At 41.9% G+C, this 15,184-nt stretch overlaps 1 protein-coding gene across 1 annotated transcript in view; it reads left to right on the top strand.

Annotated features, from left to right (window-relative positions):
• Window positions 1-15,184, top strand: part of LOC104946410 (receptor tyrosine-protein kinase erbB-4-like) — a 55,627-nt gene that overhangs the window by 1,609 nt on the left and 38,834 nt on the right. The window contains exon 3 of the mRNA XM_010772246.1: window positions 1,526-1,664. Within this exon, the coding sequence (XP_010770548.1) occupies window positions 1,526-1,664 (139 nt within the window). The remainder of the gene's footprint in view (window positions 1-1,525; window positions 1,665-15,184) is intronic.

Raw genomic sequence — 15,184 nt, 5'->3', positions numbered from 1 at the left:
GACTTGACATCCTCTCGTCTCTAATCGTTTCTTCGTTTTCACCTTCCTATGAATTCCGCGCGAAGTTCATATCTCAATGCTCATGAACCCTCATTTCTAAGATGCAACGATGGGTGGTGGACGTCCATAACAATGTACTTCTACTCCACTATATGTATTTAATACCTTTAGTTACTTTACAGATGTGGATGAATGATGTGAAATATAATCAACTCTTAAATCACACTTTAGTTACACCTGGAGTAAATTCATAAGCTACCCCGCAGTATACTACTTTTAGTTAAGTAGGCCTACTTGATCTGAGTATTTCTCCCACCTTACACGTAATTGGGGCAACAGAACTCCGGGTTAAGGAAGTGGAAAACGGTGCATTTCTCCGAATAAAAATGATGCCTTTTGGCCAGCCGATGGACAGATTGGTCGTGTTTCCGTGAAAATACTTATGGACCACATCGAGCTCTGTAGATTAGATTGTCACTTTTGAACGCTATGTTCTCCACCGGCGGATCTCTGTGTGCACGGTGCTGCAGTGAGTCTGTGGCCGTTTCTCAATCTCGAGGATACTGGCTTCCAAGCCAATATTCCTCTGATCTTTAATAATGGATAGTACATTATCAGATGGCTGCACTTTGGTTAACAGACTAACATTGATTTGAATTTATACATTGATTTCCTCAATGTAAACATTTACAGGCTCTGTAATTATACCGTAACCTTTTCTCCTCTATCCCTTAACTCGTTTTCCTATCAGATTCTACTTTACTTACTATTTACCTGTCCATACCCCTCAGCCGATTAAAGAACAATTCATCCTGGTTGAATTTTTTATTTCAGGGATTGCCTCGTTCAACCAAGGCCTAAAACCTGGCATTTCATAAGAAACGTGTGAAATACTATACCTACCGACAAACTCGTAATCATAGATCAAAAATCACTACACCAAATGGACACGACACAGATTAAAAATCAAGTCCCCCTGGTTTGTCTCTATTTGGCGTCGTACGTGGAAATCGCCATAACTGCATGAGACAAAACAGACATACATTTTCCACAATCCCACTAAGATGTCGCTACATGTTGCTACCAATACGGTTTTTATATACCATACATACTATTATTACTTATAATTATCTATCTATTACTTACTTCCCACTTATTATCCTCTCCTATCTCACCTACGCTCCCAACCCAGGGCTCGCTTTGGCAAAAGCCCTCGATCCATATACCCAGGCCAGCCCTAATCACCATACACCCACGCCGCCACCACTCCACTCGCTGCTTCCGCCGTGCTATCCCGCCTAGCTTGTCTGTTTTATTTGTTTATGCTGACCTCATATTGTTCGTGCTGTAAAATGAATTTCCCCCCTGGCGACAATACATCCTAATCAAACTACCCCAACCACCCTTTCACTCACTTCCAACCTCCACACCTTGGCATTGAGACCATTCCACACTCTCTCGCGTCCTCTCCCTCTGCTTTTACAAAGCCATTTTGCTTGCTACACTCACTCACGCACTCTCCTAGCTCTCGACCACACTAGCCAATGTTTCTTTGTCCACACTAACTCTTCGCGGGCACGCCGCCTACCATCTTGAATTAGACGTAGAAGAAGAAGAAGAGCCACAGAAGAGGACGCCAAAGAACGAACGAGAAGCTACAAGAAGTAGCTCGAAGAAGAAATACGCTAAAGCTACAAAAGGCACACACGCTCGATTACTCTCGCTCCTTCTACCCGACCATCGCTTAACCATTTTATACTCAACCTGCCTCTACTGTTTTTAACGCATTCAACCCAAACGGGAGCATTTGTGGCGAGTTCTCAACGCGGTACCGCCCATCCACCCCCCAACGGGCGCGACTTTCGCCGGACCCAACGGGCAGGTCTTGGTCACCCATGCCGCACTGTGTTTTCACACGCCACACCCACGCTAACATTCAGATTACAGCNNNCTGTTTAATGAAGTGAGGTGCAGTCTAATTACTGGGCCAGTGCTATCAAATGAATACCATAAACAGTCCCATTAGGCCTAGCATCATTAGGGAAACAATTAGGCATCTGGGGGATTGGTAAGTGGATGAGAGGGGGGTCAGGATTCAGGATAATAGGTTGCCATGGAAACTCTGAAGCAATCTCGCTATTGTTTGCGAGAAATCAGAGCGACTCCGCCCTCATTCTTAAGACGTACACTGTATGGTCACGGGCAACACCTTTTTATGTTGTTTAAAAAATAAAATTAATTTAATTTTAGTAAGTTAGAACGTTTTGGAAGATAGACATAATGGTGACGGAAGGTGCTTAAATATTTATTTATTTAATTGCAACTATTTTTTTTTTACTGAATTATGTTGGATCCTTGAATTTTAGGAAATGAGGCCTGGAAAGTATTTCAAAAGTCCTTGAATTAAGGGCCAAAAACTATTTTTTTTACATTATTAAACAATTAAAATTGAATAAAGAAGTGTGTTTTCTTAAGTCTTAATACTTGGACAGAATTGTACCTGGAAGGTCTTTGAAAGGTCCTTGACTTTGATGGTCGTAAAAGTTGTAGAAACCCTCATTTTACTATATGAACATTGAAATTACAAGTCACACTTTTTCAACTCCTCAGGTTTGATTATGTAGTTTTTTTGTTCATTCTGCAATTCTGACTCGCAGGATCCGCACCTGGACTCATATTTGTTAGTTCAAAGACGGCAGAAACATCACGCAGACTCACACACTGTGAGCTGCAGGCTGTGCATAGAGAGTTAGTGCACTTTACACCAGCAGCCTGGGAGGTATGCACCGTTTGGACACTGTGGACAGAATGAGGGAGGAGGGAGCATAGCGCTAAAGGGGCTGTTGCTTTTATGGCCTGCAAAAAACAGCTGCTGTGCTAAAATGACAATGTTTAGCCACTGTGGCCGTGGGGGTGTGTGTCTGCGTCTGCATATATCTGTGTGTGTAAGAGGAGAGGGGTTGAGGGCAGGGACATGCTATGTGTTTTTGTGCCTGCTGAGATGCTGACAGATAGATGGATGAGATGGATCTGCAGCCTCCAGATTTCTTCCAAAGCCGATCTCTGTGACTTCCCCTTCATTCTCCACTAGTGGACGTAAAGAGAGTGCAAGAGAAGAAAAACGCGATAACGTTAGTTTTATATCCAAGTCTGTATCACATCGGAGTCAATTTATATTCTCGTTTTATCCGGCATTAGGTCACCATTAATCATAGAGCACTTTAAAATGCAGCCTCTAAGGCTTGCATTATTTATACTGACCTGGGTTGAACTCCTACAGTGCTGTGATCGAGCAGAAAAGAGTGTTTCATGAAGCTTGACTCCCGTTCACACACTCTCTTATGAGTGTGACTCTAGTCCAGTTTAATGCCAAATCTGTTGAGTTACAGTTCACATAGGTCAGGTGGGAATGGTTATCGTAAGGATTAGTTTCTTTCTGGGAATTGATTGTGTGTCATTATTAACTTTAGGAGATTTAGGAGTCTAATATGTACAATGTTCCCTGTGGTAGTATCTGTGCACAGTTATACATGACAATACACCATAAAAGCACCAAAACAACAACCTGTAGCATCAAACCGTATCACTACTAAAGCTTTTAAAAGAGATATCCCCGTGCCAGATTAATACCTGGTTTTTGTACCCACCTTTAGTCACAGACTCTTTTTCAATCTCCATTCAACCCAGGGATTGAAAAGCATCCAAATTAGTTTTTTTTAAAACTGTTCAGAGCTCTTCAGAAGTGCTTTTGTTTCAGAGACAGATTACTGTGTGAACACAGGTGTGTGAAGGGCATTGCCCTCTCCGTGTTCTCTTCTGGCCGCCGTCTCTCAGCCTGTCACTCACGCTGACCCATTTTCCCAGAAGAGAAGCAGGCGAGCCGTGCCAAGTGGCCTCGCGGTGGCACCCAAGCAGCTAATGATGTCACCTAGGCCGAAGGACTCATCATTAAAGCCGGATCAATCTGGCGGCTCGCGCTGCCCAGGATAGGGCGCCGTGCCAGGGCTGCAGCTGAGAGGAGACAGGAAGTGTCCGGAAACGCATGCTTGTGTTTAAAGTTGTGGACAAGCCGTAAAGAGAGATGGATGTCCCTCGGTTGTATGCTCTGTGTTATACATGTAAACAGAGACTCTCTTTGCAGAGCTTATCTCTGGCAAACACCAGCGGAAAGTAATGAAGAAAAACTGCTTTGTTTTTCAATGGTAACATACAGAAATGTCAGCAGAGCCAAGGCAACAGAGGGGAACATAAAAAAGGATGAGAGAAGAGACTCCGAAAGGATTCCCGTTCTCCTCGGTCTGTGTTTCAGCTGCTAAATGAAAGTGTTTCTGCAGCTCAGCGACTTTCAAAGCGTGCACCCTCAGAAATGTATTGTGGAGGCGTGCGTCGTTCTGCTCCGCTGCCTCATATGCTTAGCAAGCTACCAGCGTGTGCTCTGTGCAGTCGCTTGTAGCATGCTGCGGTGTAGATGTAAAGTATTGAGGGGGGGGGGAAACAGTCCAGGGAGAGGTCTTTACATCCATTTTTTTTGTCAGTGAAAACCGAATATTTATTTGATATAAAAGTGTTAACTGATGCTTTTAGTTATCGTAAGGAATTACATTTAATTATCTTAAAATAAGGATTTAATTAGTAGCTAAATATCTTAAATCAATCTTTCAAAAGCCTTAACAGTTCTAAATTATGTGATTTTAAATATACATTTTTAATGACAATGCAAAAGAAAAATGTAAGATCAATATATTTTGAATTTACCAATTTTCTCTTGCACTAATATCACACATCTCCAAATAACAGAAAATCTGCATTTTCTTTAGTTTTAATATACATTAAATCTGATTGGCTTAGAAAAAGGTTAGATAAGCTATTGAACCATAAAATAAAGCATTATCAATATGTAAGAGGCTAAAAAGAGCATAATCTGTTATTATTGCATTCAACATTACATTCTAAGTTGATTATTTTTCTGTTGCTTATCTATTCGTGTTGAAATGAGTTAAAAAAGCAGTTTACAGGAAACACTTGCAGAGGAAAATGGTCGCTTATCTGAGGTTGGTTAGGCTCATTTATCATGACAGCTTCTCCTCCTTTGCGTCATGACTCTACACCAATTTGACTCGACTACACATTGCCGTTTCTTCTTCCTTGTAAGTCCTTGAGATCAGGGTGTCAGTCACAGATTAGGGCTTCTCTGTGTGTCATTTCTCAGCTCTCATCCGATCGCTCCTCTAACCGACTGAGAGGGACTCTGTGCTATTCATTTACCGTGAGGCAGTTATTCAGACGCCTCTCTGTCACCCACGTATGTCCTTCAGCTGTGTCTGCCATTCATGATATGGCCCCCATACTTTGTCTGAAGCAATGCTTTTCCAGATTTGGGGAGGAGGAAGATGATGAAGGCTCATGTTATTGGTAATGTCTCTGAGGTGGGCTAGGGGAACTAGAGATGACCCTAACCTGCAGTGTCGAGTCATATAACAGCTCAATGGCCATATTGCTCATGGAGGGTTTGAAACTTTGAGGTCAGTTTTTCTTTTTATGATTTTTTTTTTTGTGTGAATTTCACCCTTCTTAGTTCAGCATACACTTCTGAATCCATCTCTGTTTTATTTAAAAGTTTTTATATCTGCAGAATGAATTCTTACTAACCAGCTACGGAAAAAAAATACAAATAAATTAAACAAATTATACTACTAATACTATAATAACATTACAAATATACTACTACTAATCATAATAATAAAACAAAAATAATAATTTAAAATAGATAAGATTTTATATTATATGATAACAATAAGTATTATAATAGGCAAAAATGACATCCAAAAATGACATCCAAAAATGAAAAACCCTTATGTTTTATGTATTGTATATTGCAGCACCTCTCCCGTTATACTTGTTATGTTGCCCTCCTCCATCGGAGCCAGTTTGAAGGATAAAACATCTACATTTGATTTATTTAGCACAGCTCCATCCAATCCTTAAAAATACATCAAACCTGTTTCCAGGAGAAGGCAGGATTTTCTCTGAGGTTATTTCTGATTTCCATTCCGGTACGGAGAGAGGAAGAATCCAACTTCCTAATGAGTGCAATACATCCATCTCTGTACTGCTGCCGGCCTTTTAGGGTGAGGAGAGAGCTGTCCCCTCGCCGTGAGAGATGGTATTTACTAAAAGAGAGGAAGAGGACAGGCCAGCGAGGAGGTCAAGTGTTCCTCTGCCTCTATCTTTGTCCCTGCTCTTTATAAATGTTTAACACCATTCTGCCGCGATGGCTTTCAGCGGGAAAAAAAGAACACCATGATCCCGAGCGACGGCTGGAGAGGGCCCGGGCCAATCGTACAGTGTCATTAGCCTCTGAACCAGCTGAGGAGCTCATAAAAGGTTGGGACGGTCGCCTGTTAGCGCCTTGCCGTGCGCCTGCCAGCGTCTACATAATTACAGCTTTTAACGGCGGGAAATTAGCACCCTGATCGCTCCAGCCGAGCACCCTGCCAGATCGCTGTGGCACCCACCCCGACGTATCGCATATCCTGCTAATTGTGGGGTAATGGAGGCATCTAAATCCAAGAGAAGACACATACAGCATTTTACTTTTGTTTTTGTTTTTTGTTCTGCCTCCCTCACTGGAGAGCTATTTGACCAGGAGAGAAGTTGGAAGACTAGTTCTTATTATACTGTATACTGCCAAAAACAACTCGTTTTTTTCCTATGGGGTTTGAAGAAATAGAGGAAAACATTTATTTTGAAATGTATTTGACATGATTTGTTGGAAATCTCAATTTACAATGTATTTTTGAAACTTTTGTAGAACATTGACATTTCTTCTAAGTCCCTGATGCAGAGATTTGACAATTTATTCAGACTTACCGTGTGTGTGTGTGTGTGTGTGTGTGTGTGTGTGTGTGTGTGTGTGTGTGTGTGTGTGTGTGTGCGTGCATGCATGCGTGCACTGATTCCCCCTCCCTCTCCCCTCAAGCCTTACAGAGGAGACACAAACAAACAACTGAAAAACATCTTGATTTGTGACGGATGAACATGGACAGATCTGTCATTCCCCCTCTGCGTGTCCTTTTGATTGCCCATCAGTGGCCAGGCCAAACGGATACACACGAGCTATAACGGATAGAAAGGGCTGTGTTTCATCTGTGGTGCTGCTCACACTGCATGCAGTCATCATGTCTGCTCTGCTGCTGCTGCATTGCTTGTTCAGTAGGAACAATAAGGAAGAGGCACAATTCCTACTAAGACATACATTTAAACATATACAATGTACTATTGTTTTATTTGGTGTCCTGTAATGCCTTCATATCACCTCATGTTAGCAGCAGCCAAACTGCATTGAAGAAACTCAGATGTTGTACTTCAATCAGCTTGCTCTGCTTTCATACTGGCTTTTATAAGTATTGATTGTTTTTTTTAAGAAAAGTAGACCTCTGTTTTTAATTCGGCTCCTGGGAAAATCTTCCTGAGCATCTGGGTGTTCAGCTTTCAGAGAAACAACACATTGGTAGACATCAGCAGTGAGCAAAGCCCCTCCATCCTGTTTCACACCAGCAGAAACACTGATTCTAACTGTGGTTTTACTCTCTTTCAGTCGTGGTTTATTCGTATAAAATATATATATATTTTAGAAACAGAGAAAACACGAGCGAGCCGGCCCTCTGGGAAAACCATTTTTTGCCTAACTGTGTCCAAGCAACCCCTTTTTTCAAAACTGCTTTTTTCAATGCTTTAACCAAGTTTACAGAGTCGACAACTTTCAGGAAACTGTTGAACCTGGCTCCTGTGGGAGTTGCAGCCTCACAGTTAGGATGTTGGGGTGTCTTCGGCCCCCGGGGGGTCTTAGTGGGTGGTACGACGGAGAATCTGCTCCTGCTCATTACCAGGCTCCTGGGTGTCAAGCCTGCAGCTCTGGAGAGATGTTGTTTGGATGCAGAGCGAGGTCCATAAGGGCCAGTATAAATGCACACTCACATATTCTAAAGCCAATGTTATGGAAACATATGCATGTACACTGATACACATGCATGCACACAGCTGCTTGTGTTCAGCATCCGAATGTGTGTGTGCGCCGATGTGTGCCTCCTCTTTTTGTCCGCCTGATCAAAGCCGACACGGTGCAGAGCATAGGTCTCGGAGGTGAAATTAAAATCTTGCTGCTTCCGCGGTGCGAGGGGAGAAAGTGATTACCGTTTAAATTAAAAGGTACGACCATAAAAGCGCGCCGCGACCGTACCCTCGCAATTCATCAAAAATGATCCCACGGCGCGTCTTTTGCTTATCAAATTGTAAAATATTGTCCATGACACCGGCGTAACAGGGGCGTAATTAATGCACTAAATCAATTCGGAATCACTCCGCGCAGAGTGGCCCTGCTGGGATGCCGTCATTATCACAAATTATGGTGGCAGATGCACGGGGGCCGAGAGGAATGTATAAAGCTCCGGCGGCATCTTCCCCCTCCTCTACAAGCCATCCAGTTAATATCCCCCTCTCTCTAACTCAATGACTGTTAAACACTGTGGCATCTCTCCTCTCTCACACCTGTAATATCTCATTACCAGGTGAAAACCGTTTTATTGGACAGCGCTACTTAAAAGCTTCCTAAAATGATCCCTTGGCTGCCACTAACGTTTAATGACTATGTCTCAAAAAGTTAAATCCAAGTGATTCATTTTTTAAATTGTATTTACAGATGATGAATAATGAGACCTTAAAGCGCACAATTCCCATTGAGTAAGACTTTGCAGTTTGTAGTTATTTTGTTTATAGTCGAGTTCCCAGTCGGCTCTGATTGGTTAGATTGGCTCTGTTGTGATTGGTCAACCAATTAGAGATGTCCCGCCCCTTACCAAATAACATGTGTTCTCCCTCTGCTGTGAATGCCTATTCATGACTTATTTCAGGAGCTTTTAGGGCCAACTTTTCATACATTTCAACGACATGTGGGAACCATGTTTCCCTTTTAGAAGGCCGTGCATCATAGGGCTTTGTTATGTGACACATTGCATCAAATCATTTCTAGAAGATCGTGTGACTCGTAGTGAATTATACAATTATTGCATGTTCTAAACATTGCAAACAATAACAGTTGAATTCCATCTGAGTTATAGTAAGGATTAAGGGCATCTTTGGGTATAAACTGCAAGTCATGTGCATGAAAAACTTGTTTGATGGTTTTACATTTGCACGCATTATTATTCCAAGTCGAATCATACTATCACAAGACGCAAAGAGACCAATAAAACCAAGAGGGTAATATTGTGTTAGAGAGCAGTTTTTCTCTGTGATAGCAGAAAGAAATCGTGAATTATTATGTAGTCTGCAGTACCCTCGAGTTACTTTGGTGATAAACATTTCACAAAATGCACACACTGCAAAAACGCTTACTTTCTTTTCTTTTTTCTTAAACAAATGCTGTTAGATAATTAAATAGATACAAATATCATAAATCAACTGAATTCTCATTTTGTCTTTGTTATACGGTTCACTTTCAAGAAAGTTTAAATAGGACATATTTCATATTTAAGACCTGCTTGTGTTGTCCTCTCGTCTTATTCAGCTTAGCAGCTACTGAGATTTAAAGTTCCCCCGCCCTCCAACACCGGTCCTGCCATTTAGCGCTCCAAACCTTCCCTTTGACCCCCTTTCAGTTATTCAAAATGCATCTCAGGGGCAGATTAATTTATGGGTGTGTGTAAATTGTTTTCTCCCACTGCCATTTTAATATCAGCCCCTCGCAGCTGGCTTTGAGAGAACGCAGCTCCGCCTATACCGAGTGGAAGGGGCAGATTGCGTTCCTCAGTGACATTTACTCTCTGTGTGTGTGTGTGTGTGTGTGTGTGTGTGTGTGTGTGTGTGTGTGTGTGTGTGTGTGTGTGTGTGTGTGTGTGTGTGTGTGTGTGTGTGTGTGTGTGTGTGTGTGTGTGTGTGTGTGTGTGTGTGTGTGTGTGTGTGTGTGTGTGTGTGTGTGTGTGTGTGTGTGTGTGTGTGTGTGTGTGTGTGTGTGTGTGTGTGTGTGTGTGTGTGTGTGTGTGTGTGTGTGTGTGTGTGTGTGTGTGTGTGTGTGTGTGGGTGGGTGTGCTATGTATGCATTATGCCACTCATGATAGCTAAGTCAGTGTGTCTCTATGTCCACTTTCCCTACTTTTGTATCAAGTACAAGTATGTTCTAAAGATATTTAAATCGTATTCAATTTAGTTTTTTTTCTAGGATTACAATAATTCTATAGTCTTGTCCTATTTCGTGAATCCACATTTTAAAGCTGATATTCAAATTATTATCCTTAAATTACATTACACCCAATTTCTCCCTAAAGTGCACCACTATGTTTATTTGATAGTAAGTGCAGAGGGGTGTTTTTCTTTCTTAGTATACCACCATGAAGTTTTAATATTGTTAATAAGAAGGCTGTTATTTTGCTCTGAATATTTCAGTTATTCAAATGTAATAAAACTCTTACTCTTTCCTTTTAGCCAGCATTATGTTTCCTTTTAGAGGTATTAGAAAGCACCTAAATGCCATTAAACGTGTACTTACAAATATACAGATACCCTGAAAGACAAAGATGATACATTCTTTTGACAAATTGCTTTAATAAATGTCTTTAAATCCTTTTCTGAGGGATGTTCTTTCCAACTTTGGCCCTTTGTGGATCGGCACACTGCCCCAAATCAGAAGTTTTGGCATTGTACAGACGTTCACGGTCCCTTGATGATGAATCCTTACAACTTTGGTGTTCCTATGATTTTCCCATTTGCATGTTAGCATTGTCATTGTGACAGAGCCACTAGCTTAGCTTTCCACTCACAGTCTTGTTCTTTAGTTTTGAGAAGCGCCGCCTGATTGGAGCTTACGGGCTGATTGTGTCAGCTCAGCAAAACAATGTAGCACTTGAAGAGACACGACAAAAGCAGCAAAAAAAACTGCCGGATTCACCCAGAGCTAGTGACTCCATCCACAATGACTCACAAGTCGGGCGGAGTGTGAATGTTTCTTCCTGTTCCATCACATGACTTCCTCTTTCTGTCCTTAAATGACTCTGATTCCATTAGTCAAGTCCGTCCTCTTTATTATCACCTCGTGCAGTGGTTCCCAACCTTTTTCAGTCAGGCTCCCCTTGTGTAATTGGAAATATTTTCGAGCCCCCCCTAATCCGGTTCCCACCGAGATTGGTAGAATTAATTGTATATAGTGTAATAGTTGTATACAATTACAAACATTACATTTTCTCTGCTATTAATAACAAGACACAAATATCTAACTATATAATTGTATTTTATTATGGATTAAACATGAACAAGTGATTGCTTGTATTGGCAGATGTGAAATAATGAGGCCTAATTGAAACAATTACACATGGTGCTTATCGATCCGGTTCTTTAACAGTATTTCTATTATAGGTTATTTTTGATATTTTTTAGGGGAAAAACTAAGCAAATTAGAAACATAATTCACATTGATTCATGTTATGTATAGTGTGGATTATGGGCTGCTAGCACACATAAAATACCTGCAATGGTGGTAGTAAGTAGATTTACTCAAGTACTGTACTTATATTGAGGTACTTAAGTATTTCCACTTTTGCTTCTTTGTAATTCTGCTCCTCTACAGTCCAGAGGTAAATGGTGTGGATCTGGATGAATGATGTGAAATATAATCAACTCTTAAATCAGACTTTAGGTCCACCTGGAGTAAATTCACAAGCTACCCTGCAGTATACTACTTTTACTTAAATACTTGATCTGAGTACTTCTCCCACCTTACACGTAATTGGGGCAACAGAACTCAGAGTTAAAAATGTGTCCATTTTATAGATTTTACGAGCAAACAATGTTTGTTTATAACTTGTTCCCAAGCTTCACGCGCCCCCCCCTGCAATAGCTTCACGCGCCCCCCAGGTTGGGAACCAATGACCTAGTGTATTGTTCATGTTCTGGAGATATGTATGCATATTGCATATACCGTAATTTTCGGACTATAAGGCGCAGCTGAATAAAAGCCGCAGCAGCTAAATTGAATGATGTGTACATATATAAGCCGCACTGGACTATAAGCCGCAGGTGTTTTAATGTTTAATTACCATATGTAAGGGTTCGTGCACAGAGGGGATTGTCGGGAAAGAGATGGCTGTTTGAGGAAGCTCCCATTTATTAACATTTCAACAAACAAGTTGCATATTTGCATAACGTATTCAAGTGTCACCATTTAGTGCAATAGTAGCTACAGAACATGTACTGTGTAAACTGTACTGTATCACATAGCGTTTCAGACACACAAACTTTTCAACTTTCAAACTTAAACGGTGCGCTCCCAGCGCACGTACCGGCAGTGATCTACAGCAGTGGTTTTCAACCAGTGGTACGGGGACAAACTGTCTTGCTCTCGTAATGTCTGTCTGTCTTGCTCTCGTTCTGTCTCTCGTACCACTCTCGGTTCCACTTTTACTTTTGCGCGCTACCTGTCTCACTCTTTTCCGGCCTCCAGCTTTTCCTGCTGGAACCCGCCGCTTAAAGGTGGGGGTCCGCGGACCGGCCAGAGAGCCCATAGAGTTAAAGGTGGTGGACTTTAACCTGTAAAATCCATAGATTTAGGAGGTCCCCTAGTGGCCGTTAGCTGTAAAAATCCATAGATTAGCCGCACCGTTATATAAGCCGCAGGGTCGAAAAATGGGAAAAAAGGCGCGGTTTATAGTCCGAAAATTACGGTACTCATCTCCCATACTCCTCGACAGTATGCCTCAAGAGTGCTGGCAGGAAACGTATTCCTTGCATTGGTATCATGCATAGTAATCCACTGTGTTGGTGGATGCTTACTAATGGTCTGAAAAACATGCTTCTTTGTCTCAGAAAAAAACAACAGAATTTTAAAACATTGTGCAGATAACAGTTTAGTGCTGTTCTTCTTTTTGCAAGTCATGTTTTTCCTTTCTTTAGGGGCTCTTGATCCAGCTGGGATTGCACCCAAAATCCCCTAAAGCCGAAAAGAGCAGAGACATGCAGGCATATATATTTCACATCTTAAAATACTTTATTCAAAGAGAAGCCAAAACGAGCCAAGTCAGGTCAGCCAACTAAAGCAATGTGTACGTGAGGTACATTCGGTACATTCCTTTCAATAATTGATACGTTTAAATAGTGGGTCTTGCATCAAAAAACTTGATTGACACAAGATATGGTTCTTAAAACCAAAACCACATCCTCAAATGTTTCCTTTAATCTGCCTTCAAAGGTCAGAGGATATAGTTGTTAAAAATCAAAGATATACTTAATTCCTCTTACATCAATCTATTGTGTTCTGGTGCGAGTTGCAAAATGTCTCTTTAATAAACAACTAGATGGAATTCAGTGTTCAAATGAATCCCCTCAAGTGTTATGCCACCACACCTCAACACCTTCCAAAAGGTGTCCAAACACACGTCTGATATCAATATCCATCAGAGTGGGGGAAGATCCTATTTGATTTTTTTTTGAAAAAGCTTTAGGCTGCCTATTGATGATTCCTACTACCCCTCAGCAAAGGGGCAATATTGTATTGCAGACACACTAAGATACCATCCGTTATGGACAGCCTGAGCTAATGTACTTGAGGCTTTTCCTCTCTGTAAAAGCAAATCCTTTCTTTTCACTTTTCAAGGCCGAATATAAAGCCTCAACCCCGCCATGCTGTATATTATAATATTCAGAATAGAGCTATCTAGTGTTGTGACTGTCATTTGAGCTTTCTCAGCTTTCATTATGTAGTCAAATTGATTTATATTGTCAACCCAACCACTCTAAAAAAAAACATGCATGTCGGCTGTGCATGCATGGATGCACCTGTGGCACATGTATATCCACAACCAGACACTCAGGTGCGTACATGCACACACCTTGTGCTGCCACAAATCAGAACATCCATCTCCGATTAGGGCAATTTGATTCCAGAGTAATGAAGTAGTTTAGCGCTGAAACGTGTGTGTGCTTCATAACTGCTGATGATGCCACTGCCATCATTTTCTACTAAGGCAAAATGGCAGAAAAATACACACTTAAATGCACCAACACTTTATAGAGAGACAAGACAGATCAAATCTGACATGGCTGTAATCAGTCCAACAGCTGCCCGGCTACCTGGCCTGAATACATTTATAGTGTTTGTGTATGCAAAGAAGAATTTGAAGAAAATAGATTGAAGTGCAATATAATGTTTAGTGGGATCGCTCATGGAGAATGTAGTTGCATTTTGTAAGAAGTTTGTGAGGCCAGGCATGATTTATGTCCTCGATGACCTTTTGTAACAGAACCATTACCTGTTACTTCTATTTTCTATGCATTCAAAACCCTCTGGAATGGGAATTCATATGTTTTTGTCTTCTTTCCCATTGCCACAAATTGATTATCCAAGCAAAGTCTTGCATTGTCTCCCGTTGGCTGCATCCTACCTCCGCACCGGGCCCAATCATCAATCACTTGGAAGGGCCGTTAAGCACCTTTTCTCTCCCACAGGAGTGAACTGACATCGGGCCTTGGAGGCTACTCAGCCACCCCTTCTTTCCCTCTCTCCCTGGAGTCCGCGGGGGCCCCCCATGTATCTGATTGGACCCTCCCCTGAGGGATCCTGCCAGCTCTCAAAATCTCTGTCCTAAGCTCGGATGACCATGAATAATGAGGGGACTTAAATATGAGATACAGGAGATAACATGCTTCTCACTCCCCCCTCCATGGCTTACTGTCAAGCGAGCAGAAGCATGCCTGTGGCTGACGTGCACTAGCTTTGTCACATAACTGCATTATGTAGGGTCCCCAAAGGCTACAGCATAATGCGATACGCCATGCGCCTGTTGCCAGGTTGCTACAACAGCCTCTCCTCATGAGTTATGTATTAGTGTTTTCACTGTGGCTTAAGGATCAGATACTGTACTGCACTGTCACTGTTTTAGTTCTGCCTGCTAATGTGCGGCAAAATGCTCCCCTTTGGTAATTATAATTTACGAGTCAGGGTCTTTACTGTAAATGCGTCTTGACAACACAGACGCCTCACGGACGGCGCTCATGAAGCAGGCTCATATGAGATTGTCAGGCTGTCTGAGACAATAAATATCAGCGCCGAAAGTCAGAAGCACAGCTGCTGCTGGAGGCACACGCACGCACGCACGCACGCACGCACGCACGCACGCACGCACGCACGCACGCACGCACG

The sequence above is a fragment of the Notothenia coriiceps genome, unplaced genomic scaffold, assembly GCF_000735185.1.
Source record: "Notothenia coriiceps isolate Sejong01 unplaced genomic scaffold, NC01 NC01_scaffold00011010, whole genome shotgun sequence".
Taxonomy (NCBI): Eukaryota; Metazoa; Chordata; class Actinopteri; order Perciformes; family Nototheniidae; genus Notothenia; species Notothenia coriiceps.
The sequence above is the reverse complement of the archived record's forward strand: the minus strand, read 5'-3'. Positions and strand labels throughout refer to the sequence as shown.